Source organism: Armigeres subalbatus, chromosome 3, assembly GCF_024139115.2.
Source record: "Armigeres subalbatus isolate Guangzhou_Male chromosome 3, GZ_Asu_2, whole genome shotgun sequence".
NCBI lineage: Eukaryota > Metazoa > Arthropoda > Insecta > Diptera > Culicidae > Armigeres > Armigeres subalbatus.
In genome coordinates, this window is record NC_085141.1 from 366,611,704 (window position 1) to 366,634,618 (window position 22,915).

At 39.2% G+C, this 22,915-nt stretch overlaps 2 protein-coding genes and 1 long non-coding RNA gene across 3 annotated transcripts in view; all 3 read left to right on the plus strand.

The window, feature by feature from the left end:
* LOC134226348 (uncharacterized) overlaps nt 1-22,915 on the plus strand; it is a 103,480-nt gene that overhangs the window by 59,511 nt on the left and 21,054 nt on the right. The window contains exon 3 of the mRNA XM_062707068.1: nt 22,742-22,851. Within this exon, the coding sequence (XP_062563052.1) occupies nt 22,742-22,851 (110 nt within the window). The remainder of the gene's footprint in view (nt 1-22,741; nt 22,852-22,915) is intronic.
* Nucleotides 1,944-11,850, plus strand: LOC134221390 (uncharacterized). The gene is made up of 2 exons (XM_062700582.1): nt 1,944-3,983; nt 11,707-11,850. The coding sequence occupies exons 1-2, from the start codon at nt 1,944-1,946 to the stop codon at nt 11,848-11,850; spliced, it is 2,184 nt and encodes a 727-aa protein (XP_062556566.1).
* LOC134223497 (uncharacterized) lies at nt 13,910-14,994 on the plus strand. The gene is made up of 3 exons (XR_009982596.1): nt 13,910-14,013; nt 14,678-14,783; nt 14,858-14,994. It is a non-coding gene; the product is annotated as an uncharacterized LOC134223497 (long non-coding RNA).

The following is a 22,915-nucleotide window of genomic DNA, read 5'->3' on the forward strand; positions in this document are numbered from 1 at the left end:
GCCTCTTGAAAGGAGGCTTCCGAGCCTCTTGAAAGGAGGCTTTCGAGCATCTTGAAAGGAGGCTTCCAAGCCTCTTGAAAGGAGGCTTCCGTGCCTCTTGAATGGAGGCTTCCGAGCCTCTTGAAAGGAGGCTTCCGAGCCTCTTGAAAGGAGGCTTCCGAGCCTCTTGAAAGGAGGCTTCCGAGCCTCTTGAAATGAGGCTTCCGAGCCTCTTGAAAGGAGGCTTCCGAGCCTCTTGAAAGGAGGCTTCCGAGCCTCTTGAAAGGAGGCTTCCGAGCCTCTTGAAAGGAGGCTTCCGAGCCTCTTGAAAGGAGGCTTCCGAACCTCTTGAAAGGAGGCTTCCGAGCCTCTTGAAAGGAGGCCTCCGAACCTCTTGGAAGGAGGCTTCTGAACCTCTTGGAAGGAGGCTTCCGAGCCTTATTGAAAGGAAGCCTTCGAGCTGCTTGGAAGAGAGGCGTAAAAGGATGCTTCTAATCCTCTTGGAACGAAGCAACCGAGTTTTAGTGAAAAAAAAAATCATTTTGTTCATTCGACGTTTTGTTCGTTCGATCTTTTGTTCTTTGGATTGCTGGGTCTTTAGATTGCTATAAAGTAAAATACTTCAAAGAATCCAAAGATCCAAGCAATAAATGAAAAAAAGTAATATGAACAAAAATTCTTTTTTCATCATATTACGTCCTCCCAAAAAGTGACGTTAAAAGAGGTTTGATGTACATGTTATTTCAGCGGCGCAGCCGATATTTTTCAAACGTATAAGGGTTTAAACGGAATTTTTCTTCTAACAAATCGAGGGAGGAATATGAACCCCCAAGACACAAAATATTTCACCGGCTCGCCTAAAATTCACAGGCGGCGCGATCAAAAAATTGCAGTGCGCGGTTAAAAATGGTGGCGGCGGCGGCGCCTAAAAATCGTTGGCGGCCGCGGCGCACAGCTCTAATGTAATCAAGACTAATTGTGCTTTTGGCACGTGGTGACCATTCTCAGTAGCAATTAAATGAGTGAGTTAAAAAGAAGAGCATTGAGTTAGTTATTCTATGTTTTGGAGAATCATGGGTTGTAATTAAAAATTTGGGCCTAAGCTGCCTCATGAAGATGAATATTCCTTGATCACACTATCATTAAGCACTCTCCGCTGGAATTGAGGAACAAAAATAATATAGTCACTCTTGACAAGCTAATAATGAATACTAATGTGAATGAAATGCATTTACTGGAAGCATCTTACCGCACGGCTAAGGAGGGCCCTTCTTCTTCTTCTTCATTGGCATTACATCCCCCACTGGGACATTGCCGCCTCGCAGCTTAGTGTTCAATTAGCACTTCCACAGTTATTAACTGCGAGGTTTCTAAGCCAAGTTACCATTTCTGCATTCGTATATCATGAGGCTAACACGATGATACTTTTATGCCCAGAAAAGTCGATACATTTTCCAATCCGAAGATTGCCTAGACCGGCACCGGGAATCGAACCCAGACACCCTCAGCATGGTCTCGCTTTGTAGTCGCGCATTTTACAGCACGGCTAAGGAGGGCCCTAAAACGTCTTATAAATCATACATTATTCTGCCATTCTGGTTGTTCAATGTATATGGATAATAAGTTATTAAAATAAAATATCTCATAATCGAACCAAATAAACTGGACTAGGATTATAAAAGTTTTTATACACCATTTACTTTATGATTGCCATAATATTAATCGGGGAAGCTTTTTCAAATACAAATAATGGCTAATTAACACCATTCATTTTGTACCCTTTATGCATCCTAGTATTGTTAGGCATTGTAAAAATTACGTGACACATGTTATTACCTATTGCGTGACACCTAAACAAATTGCGCTATATTTCACCAGTCTAAACTGCATGACCCAATTAGCATATAGGCAGGGGTTGATATTAATGCATCATGAGATATCGTCAGTATAAAATCACCGTCACAATGCATACGATGTGTTTGGCCTTTTTCTTACTGAGAACATTTACGTTCTCATCCGGGATCGTGTACGTACGTGTCAAAAACGAACGAGGTCCAACGGCCGTACAGGCAGGCATCAACTGCCTGGAGCTGCTCACCGATATTTTCTTCTACTCAACCGATTCAGCACAGATTCAAAACCTGGTGATGTTTCACCTGGACAATCTGAGCTCTCCTTCAAGGGAAATCGAGTTGGGTTACCTGCAGAACCACCACACTGGTTACGAAGAGAAAGTTTACGGTGGGAAACAAATCTTCCAACTGAAGTTGATGTCCGATGTGCTTCCGTTGGACAGCTTGCGGCGGGCACAATTCATAGATCACAAATTGACTGATTTCTACGTGATTGTGGCCGACGAGATGGAAAAGTTGTACCGGGCCATGCACTACGTTAGTTCCGCGTACGCGTTCAATCCTCGCGGGAAGTTTGTGATTTTATACAACAACCCAAATGATCGTGGAAACGAGAGTCAGTTCGCACTGGAAGTGCTTAACTTGATGTTTATTGGACACCATTCAGTAAACGTGTTGGTCGCATTCGCAGTGGACATGATGACTTACAACATCTATACTGGAGATCCGTATCATGGAACACAAAACGATTGCGGTCAAATGAAAGCCTTGAAAGTTGCCACGGTGGCGAATGGGACATTTCGGAATAGACTTCTCGCAATTGCGGCGATTCGGATGCCAAAAGTTCCAGCGGAAATGGAGTCTTGTACGTTTAACCTGTGCACTAGGGTGGCTTCACCGTTCATCAATGAAGGTTGCGAGACGGGATTGGAAATAGAAATTATGCGCTTGCTCCAGGAATCTATGAAGTTCAACGTCAATATATCGTGTAGTACAATGGAGCGTGGGGAACTGATGGATGATGACATCACTTGGTCAGATCTATTGGGGAAACTCCGAGATGATGAATGCGACATAATAGCCGGATCGTTTTACCCGGATTACGACGTGCATATGGACTTTGCTGGGACATCACTCTACTACCAGGACTATTACACTTGGTTTGTGGAGTTGGCAGGGTTGGAAAGTCGATGGAAAGTTCTTCTAATAATTTTCGAAATACCGACATGGGAGTTGATTGCACTTACTCTCCTGATTTCATCGATATCTTGGTTCTTGATAGGGTCTTCTCTACCGGAAACCCACGCCCACAAAGTGCTGTCGACATGTTTTCTCAATACTTGGTGTGTTTTATTAGGCATTTCAACCAGCAATCGGCCGATGTACAATTCGTTGAGAATTTTCTTCATCGCTCTCGCCCTGTACGGACTAAACCTCACCACAATTTACACCTCACTGCTCATCAACTTCTTCGCGTCTCCCCCCAGAAAGCACCAAATTGACACGATGGATGAAATTTTGGCGGCGAATTTCCAAATCGGAGGCCGCATGGAGTACGAAGATTGGTTCCAGAATGGGGATGAAAACGATTTGCAAGTGTCCAGGTTGTATGACAACTCGGATGACTTTCAGCCATCCCACGAAAATCTGAAAGCTGTTTTTCTCGGTGAGCGCGTTGTCCTGGCCAGTCGAATGTACGTCAAGAGCAGCCATTTTAAGGATAATGTTCACGGCCTCAACCAGGATACCTTTGCCACTCAGCTGGAGATGATAATGGAGAAAGGGTTTCCCCTGTTGCCAAAGTTCAACAGGATCATTTCGAATCTCAACGACATGGGCATAACGGAGAAGCTCTTCCATGATTTCATGTTCAATGTGACAATTTTGGAGAAGATTGAGGATATTTTGAATCCGGATGATGATGATCATAGTTTGAATTCGGGTGGAAATGAAATAGTGCTGACTACGGATCATCTACAAAGTGCATTTTTCTTCTTTTTTGTTGGAGTTGTTATCAGCACGGTTGTGTTTTTCGGTGAAGTTATTTACAATACAACGGAGGTGAAAAAGATAGTGAAAAGATTAGAAGGTGCAGTAAATCGGTTCTTGGTTAGGCTGAAGCTACGGGAGCCACGGTGGAAGCCGGTTGGAGTGAGAAGAAGAATAAATGGAATTGCAAAGCTAAGAAGGAGGAATCTCTTATACTAAATAGTTGTTTGGTAGGTAAAACCCAGATTAATCCACCTAGCGTTGGTGGTGCCTTTCTCGCATTTAGTTAGGACACCAACCTTATATGGGGTTTATATGGTTCGATGTACCATTTTCTTCATAACTTTTAAACGCAATGACCGATCGTTATAAAATTAAATAGTGATTAACAAGGCTTTGTCCCCTGTCGGATGAAACTTGTTGCGAGAAAATCGGTTAAGGATTTTTATACGAAAAGTTGTCTAATGTTTTTTTATAGCTTTTGTGCACACACATACACACACATACACACATACATACACACGGACAGACAGACATGTGCTCAGCTCGCCGAGCTGAGTCGATTGGTATATAATACTATGGGTCTCAGAGGCTTCTATAAAAAGTTCGTTTTCGGAGTGAAATGATAGCCTTTCGGTACAACTTAGTTGTACGAGAAAGGCAAAAACAATGTTATTGCTCATCATAGATCATCCAATAATTATGCATTGTCTTGGATTATTTTTCTAGTTTGTAATCGGTCTAATGCATTAGGAAAGGTTAATAAAATTAAGTTAATAAAAGTTATCAGTTATCGCCGTAAATCGACATCATAACCCTGTTTTCCTTGACCTTCATTACCCGCGAGCCAATATATGCCGTCAGCTTTTGAACAGTATTCATCCTACTACTTTCATTATCTGCTTGCAAGAAGCTCCAATAGTGGTACAGTTGACGAGGAGCAACAGAGGAGCAACTCTCGACTTTATAGACCAAGGCCAAGGAATTATATTTCTGACATCACAGAATCCATGCAGTTCGGCATCGGAAAACCATGCTGTTTGGGAAATTGTATTTTGAGGCACGAACTTCTTTCAGCTTCGCAGTTCCACGCAAACATACATTACATAATTTTAGACCTTAGTTCCAGCCTGTCTGCAGACGCCATAGTTCCTCAAAAATTATCTTCAACTATATTGAGATTGGGCAAACAGAGTCATAACGGATCGAAGATGCCCATCATAAACATCAACAACTGTCGTTTGTAGAAATACTCTCACCAGTTTGGAAGCTTTTAGTTAATTTTGGAAATTCCCACGAAAACTCAAACTCAACAGAGCGGAGGTCCCAAACTATGCGAAGTACACTAGTGGTATTTGTACCATTCTCAGCGATCAATTCTAGGTCCAGTGAATTCAGGAGCACATCAGAGATTGACGAAAATGTGGCTAGCTTAAATCCGCGGTGTTTAAGCACCACGATCTAAATAAGTTTTATGGCGGCCTCCTCGTTTTGAAGCGATTGAAGTAAAAACTTGAATATTTTATATGAATGTTTGATTTTGATATTCCATTATGAAAACGTTCCAGCCTATTAGTTTGGGATTAAAATTTTGTTCATAAAATAGAAATATTGGATTTGCATTTCGGGTTCATACATTGGATTTGAGTATCGGATTGGAAAATCGTAGAAAACGTACACACTTAAAATAAATCGCAGATTTCTGTTAAATTTCACCGAAATCTCAACAGCAGAACTGTTCGGTGAATAGTTTTACAGATTTTCGGTGGTTTTGACAGTTGAACAAAGGAAAAATCGCCGAAAATTTGGTGAAATAATTACCGAACAGTTCTGCTGTTGAGATTTCGGTGAATTGAAGCAAAATTCACCGAAATCTGTGAAATGATTTAAGTGTGTATGATAAAAATATACAACTCGCAAAGAACATTTGTTGTTAAAAAAAAAGAAAAAATCTAGAATTACACCCGATTCTTTTTTTACACGGGGGATGCGTTCCGTGTAAAAAAAGTTTTCAGTTCAAAATTCGAAAATCCTTGTAAAAAAGTTTTATGATTTCTCGACAAATCATGCAAAATGGAGCAACTTTGCAAAAATTTTGTATGGGATTTTTTTTACACGGCCATGTAAAAAAAAATCTGTGTAAAACCAGAATCGGGTGTAATTATTATCAGCTGAACCACAAACCTACATATTAATATGCAAAACTGGGAGAAAAACCCGTAGTGAAAAGAATGAAAATCTAGAATAAAATCTCCAACCTAAAAGCATTGAAACTTTCGCCCCAGTTATCTTTTTTGTGACTTCTATCTATTAACCTACAAGATTCAGAATAAGTATGGTAAAGTATCCTATATCGAGTTATATTTTCCCTTACTCGATGAAATTCAAAGTCCCTTGAATCTAGCATACTGCGTTCCCTCCGTAAGTCGATTCCTCCCTTACTCGATATTCTCTAATCTAAGTCGAAGTGATATTCGCATGCAATTTCACCTCGCTAACTCGATGTTGCCAAAAACGGTTCACATGCACGATACACACGGTGTCTGGCCAAGTGAAAAGTGCGAAGAGAAAAGTGAGTAGTTGAAAGTAAGAAGTATGAAGTAGGAAGTATGAAGTAAGAAGTGAGAAGTAAAAAGTAAGAAGTGGAAATTGAGAATTAGGAAGTGAGGAGTGCTTAGAGGTGAGTAGTGAGCAGTGAGAAATAAGGAGTGAAAAGTGAAAAGTGAGAAATAAGGAATGAGAAATTTTAAGCGTGAGAGGTGAGAAGAAGAAAGTGAAGTAAGAAGTGAGAAGTAAGAAGTAAGATGTGAAAAGTAAAAAGTGAGAAATGAGAAATGAAAAGTCAGAAGTGTGGAGTAAAGGATGAGAGGTGAGAACTGAATAGTGAGAAATGATAAATGAGAGCTGAGAAATGAGAAGTGATAAGTAAGAATTGAGACCCGAGAAGTGAGAAGTGAGGAGTGGGTTGTGACCGGTAAGAAGTTGGATGTGAGAATTGAAAATTGTGAAATTAATCCTAATTCCTTCCAATTTCCATATTTTTTATTTTCGCTCCCTTCTTCCTTCTTCTTTATTCTTCTCTATTTCCTCCTTTCTTTTTCCTTATTCCCTCTTCCTTTTACTTTCTTTCTTCTTGCTTTTCCTTCACCCTTTCCCATATTTCTTCTACTTTCTTCCCTCTTCCTTCTACTTTCTTCCTTCTTTCTCCTTCTCTCTTAGAAAGAAGTGAGAAGTGTAAAGTAAAAATGAGAAGTGAGAATTGCGAATTAAGAAGTGAGAAGTAAGTAGTGAGCAATTAGGAGAGAGAAGTGAGAACTGAGGAATGAGAAATTCGAAGTGAGAAGTGAAAAGTGAAAAGAAGAAACTGAGAAGTAAGAAATAAGAAGTAACAGGTAAGAATTGAAAAACGAAAAGGGAGAAGTGAGTAGTGAGCAGTAAGAATATCGAGTAAGAGACAGTTTACTGTAAAAGCTACTATTAGGCCAGGGCCTTTTGATCAAGGTAAATCTTTATCTGCATAATTCCGATTTGCATAAATCTGCCTTCTATATGGCTTAGAATGTTCTTTAGTGACGATCTTTATGCATAACGACGTATAACATTCTCTTCCTAAAACACGAACTAGTCCAGAAATGCGAAAAGTGGATGACTTCTTCATTTACATTTAAATGGCTTCTTCTGTCGAGTCGTGTTAATTGAATTCCGGGCGGTGGATCCCATAGCGGCTATGACATAGCAGAACGAGGAGTTGGCTTCATAGTTATCGGGAAGCAGATGAAGCGTGTTATCCGGTGGAAGCCGATAAGCGACCGCATTCACGGGTTGAGAATGAAGGGCAAATTCTTCAACTATAGCATCTATGCCCCAACAAACGATAAGCCTGATGACGTGAAGAATGAGTTCTATGAGAGCTTTGATAAGGCCTACGGAGAGTGCCCAACACACGTCGTAAAGATTGTCATCGGGGACGGGGATGCAAATGCGCAGATCGGGAGAGAAAGTTTCTTTCGCCCTGTCATTGGTACGGAAAGCCTTCATTCCGCTACCAACGATAATGGTCTGCGACTTATAACCTTTGCTGCTGCCAGAAGGATGGCAATGAGCAGTACCTACTTCGAACGTAGGAATATCTGCAAACAACCGTGAAGAACTTATCATTTAGATAAAAATCACTTTAATAAAGAAATTAAAAGAAATTTAAAAAATATCCGCAAACACACCTGGCAACATCCGAGTGGAGACACTTGCTCACAGATAGACCACGTTCTGGTCGACGGATGACATTTCTCAGATGTTATAGATGTAAGGTCCTTCAGAGGTCCGAATATCGACTCGGATCACTACCTTGGGAGCGACTCTCCAGCGTCACGAATTCACGAAACAACAGAACGATGCGTTTTAATATCCAACGCTTGTCAGTTGATGGAGTTGCTGAACAGTACCACCAGAAGTTGGACGAGCGGATAGGAGATGCCACCGGATCTGGCGACGTCAACAGATTGTGGGAAATTATCCAAGAAGCTGTGACTACAACAGGGCAGGAAGTGTTTGGCACTGCACAGTGACGCCAACGAAATGGTTGGTTTGATGAGGAGTGCCAGCGAGTGACGGACGAGAAAAATGTTGCTAGGAGTCGAATGCTAGTGGCTAGTGGTACAGTGTAGCAAGGGCAGAAGAGAAACGAATCCACCGCGGAAAAAAATGGCAACGCGAAAAGAGTGTGATGTGTGTGAGTGTGCCAATTACAGAGGGATCACTCTTCTGAACTCGGCGAACAAAATCCTGTCGCGTATGCTGTTTAACAGACTGAGACTGCTTGGGAGTCCTTCGTCGGCGAAGGCAGGTTTTCGTGAGGGCCGATCAACGACGGATCAGATGTTTAGCCTGTGGATGATCCTTGATAGCTTTCAGGTGCACAACTTGCAGACTCACCATCTGTTCACCGGAGCAGCGTACGATTCAGTGAAGGGAAATGAGATGTGGCAGATTATGTCCGAACATGGTTTTCCGGTGAAACTGATTAGACTGATACGTGCAACGCTGGATGGCTCGAAATCAAGGATTCGAATTGCAGACGAAGTGTCAACTTCGTTTGTGACCTTGGACGGATTGAAGCAGGGTGATGCACTTTCGAATTTTTTGTTCAACATTGCACTCGAAGGCGCTTTTAGGAGATCTGGCATGCAGATGAACAGCACTATCATCACACGGTCGCATGTGCTCATGGGCTTTGCAGACGAAGGAAGACCTTATTGGAATCGATCGCAGAGTAGTACTGCCGTAATCTGAAAAAGTGACGTATACGTCATTTTCCAAAAATTGTGTTAACGAGTACTACTCATCGAGCTCTTTAACAGAAAAATTAAAAACATGCATGTTGTAAAATGGCTGTTACGTCACTTTTCCAGATTACGGCAGAGTAGTGGAGGCTTTTGTCCCACTTAAGAGGGAGAGGGCGAGAATAGGCTTAACAATTAACCCTACCAAGACAAAGTACATGGAGGCAGGTAGAGATAGAGGAAGACCTCGTGGTGTTGGTGCTGAGGTAGTGCTTGATGGTGATGTGTTTGAAGTTGTTGAAGAATTTGTTTATCTTGGAACGCTTGTGACATATGACAGTGACGTTTCCCGTGAAGTGAAAAGACATATTGCTGCTGCGAATAGGGCCTTTTACGAATTACGTAACCAGCTTAAGTCCCGCAGCATGCAGACGGAAACGAAATTTGCTCTATACAAAACTCTGATTCTACCAGTGGCCCTTTATGAACATGAAGCATGGACGTTAAAAGATGCGGGCGGAGAGCTTCCGGGGTTTTCGAGCGAAAAGTGCTACTTACAATACTCGGAAGAAACTAAAAAATGGTGTGTGGCGCAGCCGCATGAATCATGAGCTGTATCAAGTATACAAAGAAGAAAACATAGTGAATTGTATAACATACGGCAGACTTCAGTGGGCTGGTCACTTAGTGCAAATGTCGGAAGAAAGAATAGCGAACACAATATTCAACAGAGAACCAGATAGGGGCCGGCGACTTCGTGGACGACACTGAAGACGAACTTACTGTTGAGGTCGAAATACGTATCTGTCAAGGTACAATCAAGTGGTGGAATTATAGGATGGTACAAACTCGTCTTATGACAAGGATTTTTTGTTTCAAAACTTTGTCTTGTACATAATATGCATGGCAATCAGTAAATCAAAGCCAATTTAATCCTGCCTTCTTCAACCAGAACAGCGTATGAAGGCTGCGGAACAAAATATCAAACGGACAAAACGTCGAATGAGCAAATTAAAAAAAAAATCCTTAATGTAATCTACCAGATCTAATCAAAATGTTGAATAATATGTTAGAAACATGCTTTTGAACTAAAATCTAGAATCTAAAGGTTCGGAAACCTCCGTTTGAGAGACATGAAGGTTTTTTTTTTAGAAAAAGCTCGGTTGCTTCGTTGCAAGAGGATTAGAAGGTTATACGAGATGAGCCACATAAAAAAAGGATTAGAAGCATCCTTTTACGCTTCTCGGAAGCCTTCTTCAGACCAGTTCGAATGTCTCTTTCCAAGAGGTCTAAAATCTCGGAAGAATCCTTTCTGGAGGGTCGGAAGTCTTTTTTTTCCTCTTTTCAAAAGGCTCCTTCGAAAAGGATCGGAAGCCTCCTTTCAAGAGGCTCGGAAGTCTCCTTTCAAGAGGGCAAAAAGCCTTCTTTCAAAAAGCTTCTTTTAAGAGGCTCGAAAGCCTACTTTCAAACGAATTGAAAGCCTCCGTTCAAGAAGCTCGGAATTCTTCTTCCAATAGTGTTTGAAGCCTACTTTTAAGCTTTGAGCTGCTGAGCCACTATTCAAGGTGCTCGAAAGCCTCTCTTCAAGGGGCTCTGAAGGCGATTAAACAATAAAGCCAGGAATCGGCCATTTTGTAAACCACGTGCTTTTCCAATATTTTTTTCAAGAGCACGAGATGACAGAACCATAACGCGTATGTGGCTGAAATAATGGTAGATCGTTTGCTTAGTTGTGCTGAACAATCATAATTTGAGTTTCGGCACTGTACGAAAACTATTACGCCAGATTTGGGCTTTTGGAAATGTATGTAGATAAACGTGTGGTGAATTTGAAATTCACCACGGGCTTCATTGTAAACACGCTAACTTTCACCTACTCAGTAACTGAGTAAAATTGTATTGCTGTCTCTTTTTATCCCACGGAAATTTTACTCAATTTCCGTCAAAAGCAGGACAACTCAAAACTATGAGTAATCCTGGTTTTGACAGAAATTGAGTAAAATTTCCGTGGGAAGTAAAGAGATGGCAATACAATTTTACTCAGTCACTGAGTAGGTGAAAGTTAGAGTGTAATCACCTGAAGCTTTCAAGAGAACCAGGAGCCTTCTTTCAAAAAGCTCGGAAGGCTTCTTTTAAGAGGCTTGAAAGCCTACCTTTTAGTGAATTAGAAGCCTTCTTTCAAGAGCCTCGAAAGCCTCCCTTCAATAGGCTCGGAATTCTTCATACTTTCAAGAGGCTCAGAAGCGTCCTTTCAAGATACTAAGGAAGCATTCTTTTTAAGTGGCTCGAAAAACGCCATTCAAGAGGCTCGAAAGCTCGGAAGTCTTTTATCAAGAGCAGTGGAAGCCTTTCAAAATATTGGTTGAGAAGGTTGAGAACCGCTGCAATACAGGGTTGCTCACCATAACATTTTCGAAAGGGCAGGGACTGACGATTCTATTCACTGATTTGACTCACCTTGCTCATTAACCGGTGTACGAAAAATTGTATTTTAAATTGGATGTCCTATGAGAAACGGTTCCCATCGCATCTGTGGTATGCTTCTATTTTCTCGTGTAGAGCGGAATAACTGTGGTTCCATATAAACCGGCAGTTGACTTTTGAAGGTCCTAAATGTAACCTACTTCCTGGTAGCGAAACGTGCGGACGGGACAGTACTCACCTGTTGCGTCAAGTCTATTCTGTTGATTAAGGGAGGGGCCGGCTTTAAACCACAGGATACCACGCAGGAGTCACTTTCACAGGGCTAATCACTTGTACCCTTTATTTACTTAATTAAGTAGTAGTTTTAATCTTACATCTTTTATTTTCACAGACTTTATTTTTATTTAACAATTTGATAATTAACTATTTTTAACACTTTCCTCCTGCACAGCAAAAAAAAATTGAAATGAATGAAAATTTCGAATTTAAAAAACGCTTGCTCCGATGCACAACGCTCGCCTACCACGGAACTTCAAACGCAGTGTGCTTGGAGCTTGCACATATCTATAATATCAATATATTGCTTTTGCTTTTCTCACCAAAGAATAGACTACCGTGCAAATTGGGTCCTAAAGCCCTACATCGTTTTTGGTTGCAAATGATAGGACATCGGTCAAGCATGAATGAACCGATGTTATCTAAATTCTGATAATAGTAGGGCAAAATACCTATTCTTGGCAGTCTAAGACATTCGCCAAATTGAATGATAAAAATAATGAATAATTACACCAAAACACAGGTACAGTTTAACTGGTATACATTTGTATGCTCTTTCTTTTATGATTGGTATTCACTAAATATAGCAGCTTTTACCACAATCTCAGTAAATTTAATATAAAGTAACAGGTCAACGTTTCTTCTATTGGCATATCAATTTCTATTATCAGCAATGAGTTTGCTCCCTTTAGCAACTAGACATGGAAGTAGAAAACTGGTAATATATTGGTGCCAAATGCTGGTTGTTTATATCCTCCAGTAATGGTATGCGATAACACAATTTTTCATAACGAAACGAAATGAAACGAAATTTAAAATGTTTATATTGATTCGGATCGAAACGAAACGAAATATAGATTTACTTTCGAAACTTCGAAACGATACGAAATCAAGGTTCACTTATTTCGAAATTTTTCGAAACGAAACGAAATTTTAATTTTTTTTCCGCGGAATTTTTATTAAATTGATTAAAAAAGTTATTCTTATTGTATACTTTCTTCAGAGTTTCCAATTCATGACCAATACCTAACGATGCTCCTTACTGTCAATTCAGGATTAGGAGCGGAAAATTAGTTTAACACTTATTGTTATAAGAAACCGAGAAATGCTCTGTCCCTACGGGAAAGGAATCATTGGTTAGTTGAGATGGTGATTCATGGAAAGCCCCTTGGTAAGCGACTAAACGAGGTGGAGGAACTCTCATTGCAGTTAAATGCTCTGTGACAAGTTTTTCGGTTCATCTACCGGAGAGTGAAACACTTGAGCAGATTGTTGTGTAGGTTATGCTCACCCATAAATCCGTTTACATCTGTGGCATTTGCTTGAGGCCGAACAGTGACCCCGATAAATTTGTTGCGCATTCCGACTGTGTAAATCAAATCGTCAACATAGCTACCCGGATAAAAATTTACAGTAACTTGTATGACATAACCCATTGAAATACAATAGATTGTGTGGCAAACAATACAAACTATTGTATGCTTATTGTAAAATGTTCACGGTTGTAAAAGATCTTTATTGTACGTACATTAAAATAACAATATATTTAAATGTTTCCGATATATTCTATTATATTTTTATTGTTCGCTTATGTTTAGTATTGCTCATCCAAAAACTAAACAATTTTTAAAAGTATTCGGTTTGAATGATCTGGAAATCCGTCTAATGTTATTGAATTAATATAATTTTGGAATATTTCATAGATTTATTATATTGATGAAATAACAATTGAAAACAATAAAATTACAATAGCTTTGTTTGTTAAATAAATAAAAATGTTATACCGGTTCTCAAGTATATATTTTCATATTGCAGGTCTTGTTGCAGGTCTAGAAATGTTTTGCAATAAAAAAATGATTTCAAAAAAAATGAAAGGGAACAAAAACTTTTGCCTATTATTTTACTCGGAGAATGGCTGGATTCATTTGAGCGTGTACAGTTTTGTTTATAATTATATGGGGCACACACTTGTGGTATTCGTACCATGGTACAAGGCGACAAGAAAATAATTTCAAGGCTATCTTTAATGAAGACAATAATTGGTATGGCACTCATTTCAAGATTTTTGTACCATGGTACGAATACCACAAGTGTGTCCCCCATATTAGTGAAGAGATGAAAATAATGAAACTGCATGGTGCAGAAAGTGTTTTTTTTTCATTGCAGTTTCTGCTGCTGGAAAAGCGGTAGATCACTATGGCTTCTGTACCGTGGTGAGTATCTAAAGTGTTGAAGCGCGTTAGAGCATCATTACTGGGCGCGAGTATTTTGATCACTCTCACTGTACTGTCATTTTAGATAAGTCACTCTTTTTCGCATCGGTCACTATTTTCGGTATTTTCGGTTATCATTTCGGTGGCTGCATTCCGTATCGGTGACGCTCGACGTTTGATAGTTCATCAAATAGTAGCGCTGTTATTTGGTCAATTTGGTCACCTGTCAGCTGCGCTACTGTTTTAGCAGCGCGTTTAGTAGCGACCGGTAAAGTGTCAAGTAATGATACTGCGCTGACAAACGGTTCATACAAAAGATATTTTAGTTACTAGATAAAGATTGTCGCTTCGGTTCCCTTTGTTCTGCTGTCCGAAACATGTGTGGTACATACCTGTCAAATCGTATGGATTTTCCTTCTTTGACATTTAGCTCCCCTATCCTCGCCAGCAAAAGATGTTCCGGACAGCGACGACAACGACAATCTTTATCTAGTAACTAAAATATCTTTTGTTCATACTCACCACCGGTAATCGTAATCTTATACTAAAAGTTCAATGTACATAATGAACGCAGTGGTTCATCCCGAACAAAAAATAAATGAAAATTTTATCATCATAATACCTGATGACATGCCTGGTAACATGTATCCTTGTTCCTTTACAGAAATGAAGCTTATGATAAATAAAATACTGCTGCTTGCTGGTCACTGATCGTTCATTGGCTACCATTGGCCAATGTCACCAACGGAATGTAATAAGAACTGATGCAGGTATTTTTCTCTTTTCTTCTCGACGTATTTTTTCTAATAAAACTGACATTCTTTTATAATTTACATTTTCACAGGTTTATATTTATATGTATTGTCTATTCGGAACAAAGTGAGTACGCTTTTTAAACCGATGTTGGATTTTTCTCCAGATACAGGCAACCCACTTAACTTTGGAAGTAGTGCGCTGGATTCGTCTAAAGATATGCTAAACAACCGGAGGAAAATAAAGTAATTTGTAAAACAATTAATTGTATTGTATTTTTATTGTAATATTGAAGTATAATGTATTCTAAATCCTGTAGTATTTCTATTGCAAAACAATAGAAACAGTAATTGAAAACATTTAAAGCACAATGTTTTCTATTGTTTTGTCGCTCGAAATCATCCCATTGAAGAACCGTAAAGTCAATTGTTTTGCTCCGAATTTTGTATGAAAAATTTTCGATTTTTTTATTGTAAAGATACATAACAACCCCCCTTTTTAATTGTAAAAGTCCTATTTACCATTCATTCTATCGTGGAAAACCATTATTTCTCATGTGATTTTATTGTCAAAATTCCATTAAATTCAATGGTAAAAATTATGTTTTAAATGGTGTTGTAACAATAAAATTTATGATATTTTAATGATATTTTTTATCCGGGTACCCCATGTGACACCGTAATCGTAGTTGGGGATGACAACCATTCTAGGCTCAAATGGTTATATGATGACGAAGTGGAAGGATACTTGCCAACCAACGCTTCTTCCGAACAGGAGTTAACTCTAACTGAAACTTTGATTGCTAGTGGCTTGAAGCAAATCTGCAATGTATCAAATTCGAACGAAAGTCTTCCCGAGCAGCACAAGTTGGACAAAACTGGGGTGACATTATGCATCTCGAATCGAATCACTCGATTCGTACGTTTTTGCATTCGTTTCGAAAAAATTGCGGCATTATGTATTTCGTTCGACTTCATTCAGTCGCAGTACAAGATTTCGAAAGGTGCTGTACTAGCTCAATCGATTATGTTCTGTCAAACGAAATGTAAACAGAGAGAATAAGAGATAGCTGTCTCCGTGTTTAGTATGCCGCCGCTGGAGAGACAACCTCCAGCACATGGCGAATGTGAGTAAATAGGGAGAATAAGAGTAATTTCATGTGCGTGTAGCATGTTGCCTGTTGGAAAGGCATCCTTCAGGGCATGAATTGGCAGCTAATTTATAAATAAGCAAATTGTGCTCAATGACTATAAAAAGGGATATTATCTATTGAGCAGTTGCAACCGATTAAAACATTATGCCGAGTTTATGCCACAGATCCAATTTTGAGCTAAATAATTTAAAGCTAAAGAAGGATTCGAAAATAAATTACTTTGATGTTTCCATGTGTTTTAGTTAAATGCACTTAAGTTATCTCTTACGCGTTTTTTTTATTTAAGTCAACTATTTTACGTACACACGAATATACACGTTTTTACGCAGATTTTCCCTACCGATTTTTCATGCGGTTTATTGAAATCGGCATGAAATACGTGAAAACCGCAAAAAAAAATAGTTGAAGTTTTTACGCGAATTTCGGGATAATTAGAGATTGCATATTGTCTGGAAACTATAAAAGTAGGTATACTAATGACATTCTTTCCTTCAAGATACAATAATAAAACATTTATTCTCTTCCCGTAGAGAAATAATAACAAATATAATTAAAAACTTTCAGCAAGAAATGACTCTCGAACAACATTCGAAAGATATAAAGGTGACGAGTGTTTTTCATTCGACTTGAGTCGTTTTCCAGTGTGCTATCGAGTATCCATAATGCCAAAACATCTCGTTATTCTTGTACCTCCTCGAGCATACTCGAACGATAAGCCGTAATGCCAAACATGTTCGACTCGATAGAATTACGTTCGAGATGCGCAATGCCACCCCTGGTTGCAACAACTTGATTGTGACTAAATCTGCGCTAGGAGTCTTGCTAGATGATTGGAAAATATTAGCAGTTACTCCAATTCATAAGGCGGGTAGCTCCCATAATGTTGAGAACTATCGTCCAATCTCGATTCTTAATTGTCTGGCTAAAAAACTCGAACGGCTGATTCATGAACGTATGTATTTGGCTGCTAAACCTGTTATCTCTGAGTACCAACATGGTTTTGTACGAAATCGCTCAACTGTAACAAACCTGATGACCTACACTAGCATGCTGAATTCTATCCTGGAGAAGAGATGTCAAGTTGACATCATTTACATCGACTTTTCGGAGTCTTTCGATAAAGTTGCTCACGGATTATTTTTAAATAAATTAGAACGTTTGGGTTTTCCTGACTGGATTGTCACTTGGCTGCGTTCTTACCTGATTGGTAGGCCATCCTTCGTTAAATTAGGCACTGTCTCATCCAATACATATCCTACGCCATCCGGAGTGCCACAAGGCAGTCACCTAGGGCCGCTGATTTTCATCATTTTCGTGAACGACTTGTATCATGTACGCCGATGATTTGAAAATATTTCGAATTTTTCGACCATTGAACGATTGCCTTGCGCTGCAACAAGATCTAGATGTCATAGCCAACTGGTGTTGTTTAAATGGTATGGAGATAAATGCGACGAAATGCAACTCAATAAGTTTTACCAGATGCAGAACGCAGATAAACTTTCGTTACTCGTCATGCGGAAAAGAACTGAAAAGTGTGAGCTCCATGAAAGACCTGGGAGTTACCTTTGACCGCAAGCCGAATTTTAATGAACATATTGCAACGAGTTATTGCCAAGACTTTCGACGTACTAGGCTTCATGCGCCGGAACGCTGCAGATTTTGATGACGTTTACTCCCTGAAAAGCTTGTATTGCTGCCTCGTGCGAAGTGTACTCGAATATGCTGTGCAGATGTGGGCGCCCTATCATGAATTCCAGATGACGCGAATTGAAAGGGTCCAACGCAGTTTCGTTCGTTTTGCCCTCAGGCGATTGCCGTGGAATAATCCTTTGAGGTTACCGCACTACGAAGAGCGATGCCAACTGATTCGACTTGAAACCCTTCGACAACGATGTGGAGATTTGCAGAGGGTTTTTGCATTTGACATTATAAACAACCACGTGGACTGTCCTGAGCTCTTGCAGCAAGTTAACTTTCATGTTCCGCCAACGTCAGCTCTTCCAGCCTGTCTGACACTTCACAATGTTTGGGCAAAATCATCCGCTTGAACGTTGCTTCAACCTCCTCAACGACATTGATTGGTTCGATTTTAATTGTAGCAGAACGATATTCAAAACTAGATTAAGGCAAATTTTTAGTTAGTATATAAGTTTTAAACCAGTCTGCACAGTTAATACTGAAGATAAAGATAAATAAATAAATAACTATTTATTGTAAACGAAGTTATTTTGAAAACAAGAAGACGAAAACTGTGTTGCAAATCAATCTAACGCAAGATCAATGTGCTTCGTTTGATAAACTTTTACAACACTATCGATTCCGCATTAAATAATGTTGTGCTCTTCGATGCAGACTTTAGTTTTATCACTTCGCGTTCTCCAACACTAGCTGGCGTGTTCAGCATCAACACGATCGATTGCATACTAGCTAAACAAATTTCTGCTACCCGAGGTAGATTTTTTTCACTTCGCGTTCTCCCGGACTAGCTGCCGTACCACGATCGATTCCCCATTCATATTGTGCGTAAAAAATATCACCAAATTTAAATTTGAATCAGTGTTGCACTGAAGACGTTTTATAGAAGAAAACTGCATACGTATTTGTCAACTGAGAATAGGGTTATGTAGCAAGCGTTAATAGAAAAATTTGTATAATCTAAAGTTTTGAAAACACTTTTAAGATTTTGTTCAGCGGCGCAGCCAAAATTTTTGATAATATGAAGTATGGTTTAAGTTTAAATTTGATTCGAAATTCCGCGGAATTCCGTTAAATTTCGTTAGAAGCTAGTTTTTTCTTGCGAAATTTTTGCAATTTTTCGAAACGAAACGAAATCAAGAAATCAGATTTTGCAATGCTCAAATTCCGCAAAATTCCGCGGAATTTAGTTTCGAACCACCTGAAACGAAATTTTTCGAAATACCGCATATGCCTATCCTCCAGTAGTAAAATTCATTCATATTAATCGGCCGCACGCTCATCTCGCTTCACTCAATTTCGGAACAAACTTTAATATTTATTAAAACTGGCTTAAAACAAAACATGAATTTTTAGCCTTGGCATCAATTTTATGCATGTCATGTAGACAGATAGGCAAAAGCATTTAAACACACTGTAAAACCAATTTAACCCTTATGCGGCCAACAAAAAACAGACGTGAATGGCAGATAGGGAACTAGTGTATTCAGATATTGACATTTTCATAACTTTTACCATTTTCAACCTATTTGAATAATGTTGACCATTTTGGAGAAGGGAACTTATGTGCTTTTTGTCCGCTGCCAAGATTTACATCTTTTGTCTTTTGTAATGCCTTAGAGTCGTAAGCAAAAGTCTATCAACCAGTTTCAAATATACAACTTGCTCTTTGCGGTCCTTACGTGATATGTTTGTTTCATCAAAAAAAAATCATGGTGGTTGTGTACAAGACACGACCGCTCGACGTAAACTACGTAAAACCAAATCTATACACATAAGAATTAATTTTTGTCTGTCTGCCCTTATAGATTAGGAAACGGCATGAACATTTGTATGTAGAGATTTTTGGGAACGATAAAGATTCTTATGATGGTATTAGACCCCTCCTCTTCTGGAGGGTAGGCTCCCATACAAATAAAGTACAAATTTCTGCTTTAATCGAAAATTAATCTAAAAAATGGAATCTAAATTTGCAAATTTCGAATACTTCTTTTAAATAATGTAAAAAATATATAATTAATCAATTTTAGGTGAAACGAAGCTCGTCGGTTCTGGTAGTATAGTATATTAACAATATATTCCACCTCGTAAGTCTTCATATGTCGAATAATGGGCAGCACTTTCCTATCCAGCCGCTGGAGCCACCCCATTCTTACACTACGTTTCACAGTTGAATAATAGATAATACCCTAAAAGTAGGCAATTATTTATGGTTGAAATGCGCTATGTAGGAACGGGAATGGTTATGATTTTTTTGTTGAGCTTGGAAAGTATTGAAGTTGCAAAAGGAAAACGGTCCTGTGTGTTACTATCACTTTTGATATAATGCATGATCTGCGTAAAAATATGAAGCATTTGTATTTTAACACTTTTTTTAAATAAATGCCATCGCCGGATATTTTGTTCGTATTTTTGCGTGTGTTTGATATGCTCAGCGTATCCTTAGCGTGTGTTTGATATGCTCACAAACACATTCTCTCGCTCTATTCCGAAGTGTGCTGCTGTCAAAGAAAACGAACAGTCCCGATTTTATTTAGTGAAACATAGAGCAAATATCAAGGACGGAAATCTTCGTTTTACTATCAGTTGCATCGATGTTCAGTAGGCAGCTTCGTCATTGATTCGTGTTTGTTTTGATCAGACGCTCGGCAATGCAGGAACGAACATCTCGCAACATGCTGTCAAACTTCCATACCAAATTTACCACCCGATCCTCAATAGCCGATTGATAATCGAGCGTAAAAAACGAATATCTACCGGGGCTGAAATGAATATTTTGAATTGCGGTTGATTTGCACCGATAAATGATGATTATTTTACTTTATATACTAAACAGATGCATATATTTTAGGAATCTGACTTCAAATTGTTGAATCCATGCACCGCAGTATGAAATGATATTCATATTTTGAGATTTCAAATTGAATATCAATGAATATCAATGTGCCAAGCTGAAGATTCATTTTGACACCGCACAAAACAACGCTGATACCGAGGGTCGACGCTTGCTGCTGTTCGTGCACATGCCGTCCTATTCATTCGCACATTCAAATTCGGGAAGGACTAGCAACTTGATTGTGTGTTGGATGTCAGCTGTTTGAGTGTAGTTGAACTGACTTTTTCTGTTCCTGGCAAATATTGCTTAAATTTGCTCTTTGTGGTGATAATCAAGTAGTGATAAAGTGTAAAAAGTAGTTTACGTACTTAATTTGTCGTGTCATATTGTCGCGCTTATCTTTTTCTAGAGTGCTGCGGCGGTCTTACACTCGCAGGCTCGACTGCGAAGGTAAACGTCAAGATAGCCGCCGTGTTAAAAGATAGGCAGAATTTTCCCACTTAAAACAAAACCACGTGCTTTTCGCGAAATGACAGCAGTGTTAGATTGTATTAGTGAGAGGCAACCGGAGGCACTGAGTACATGGAGAGTGTTTATCATGGCAAGTGCATACAGTGGGTGAGATTTTCATTGACTCTGTTGTGTTTAGTGACCGTTGCGATTACCTGAAAAGCAACCAGCAGGAAACCGCAGTATTCTATTTTATCTCGAGATGCATAATACGCAATTAAGAGGAGAAACAGGCGATCTAAAAAAGTAAGTAACAGTTTGCTTTTCGTGCGCTGCTTTCTTTGGCAATGCAATAATGGCAAGGATTTCGTAGGTGCAAATTTGTTTCGGTGATTAACACATCAAATCTTGCTACTTTTACAAAAACAACTTATTCAAATGAAAGCTTAGACTTGAAATTGTGTGATTGAATCAAAATTATGTTCATAAATAGTGTATGTTTGCTGGAAAACGCAAATATTGTTGAGGGTGCCAACAACTGTCGCACCCTGCCAATGCCGTATTCTACCCTATAAGTTAGTGAAAATTATATTTTTGTGATTGAGACTTTTTAAGACATGTTTTGGGCTGAGCAACGTATGTTGCTGAATATATTGCCTTTTTCAGAACGAATAAACCATCAACCTAAAACGTCACGCCCATATATTAACTGTCAAAGGTTGAGTCAAATGCTCTGTGGTGTTTTGCTAGTGCATTTGAATAATTCTCGCTTAACTTTTCAAAAGGACCTGAGTAACATTTTTTTTCATGAATTAATTTGAGCACTGCAATCAAAAACTTTCATGTTTTTCTATTGATTGCGCCATTCAAATTAATTCATAAAAAAAATGTTACTTAGGTCCTTTTTAAAAGTTAAGCGAGAATTTCAAATTAAACAATGTTCTTTTCGACTTTTGAGTCGGAAGAAAAACTGACTCGTTTCGAATGATGAACCTCATCGTATCCTGATATAAAATCGCATATCGATTCTTCATTTTAGGACCAAATTTGTCCAAGTACCAAAATGCTGAAAAGCTCACACATCCAATTGTAGAGGAATTAGCGGAAGCGCAATCCAAAACATCATTCTTGCATCTTCTTCTACACCCATAAAAGCTCTTTCTTGCAGTGGAGACGTCATTCATATATAGGGAAGCTGGTGGAAACATGTTTTGGTGGTACAATATTTTTTGCATGGGAGTCGAGCACGGCGCAAAATTTGCAATATACACATAGTTTTGAGCCTTATCAAAAGTGGTTGTACTGCTGACAAGGTTGATAACAAATTTCAAACGAAGAGTGCCTGGATCTTGCACATATCTATATGCAGCATATATGCACCATACATTGCTTGAGCGTTGTAATATGTAAAAATCTAAATAAATTGTTTAAAACTATCCAATAAATTTTCCGAACGCTCGAAGTTCAGGGCCAATACTAAGACGAGACACCCTTGAATTGTGCGGCCTTTACCCCGATGCATCTGCCAAAATCAAGCGGAAATTCGATACCCCATACACTCTGTATAAACCCTCTCGAAGCAATTCAATGGGTTATGTACCCTTTCAAGGAAGGAGAAAAACAAATAAAAATCGTCTTTATGGCAATTGCGCTCGGCGATGATAAATCGTCTGCACTTTTCCTCGTACTGTGCCAGACCAATCCCCAATAGACGATCGACCAATGCCGAAAAACCTCAAACCTATAAAGATGACAAATCACCGTAATTAAAACTGTATAAATTAGATATACTGATTGTTCTCTTTTTTGCTTTTTCCGTCTTTTACCACCACATTCAGATATGCGATTCATCTTGCGGAAACGAACCCACTTGCCATAGTCATCGCGCCATCCTGCACGCCCAGCCTGGGTGGGGAAATTCGATGGACGGTCGTTCAGAACGAAACCGGTGAGTTACTCTCCGCTCTGGCGCTGGTGACTGACCTTATAACTTTTACGATATTTTCCGCAAC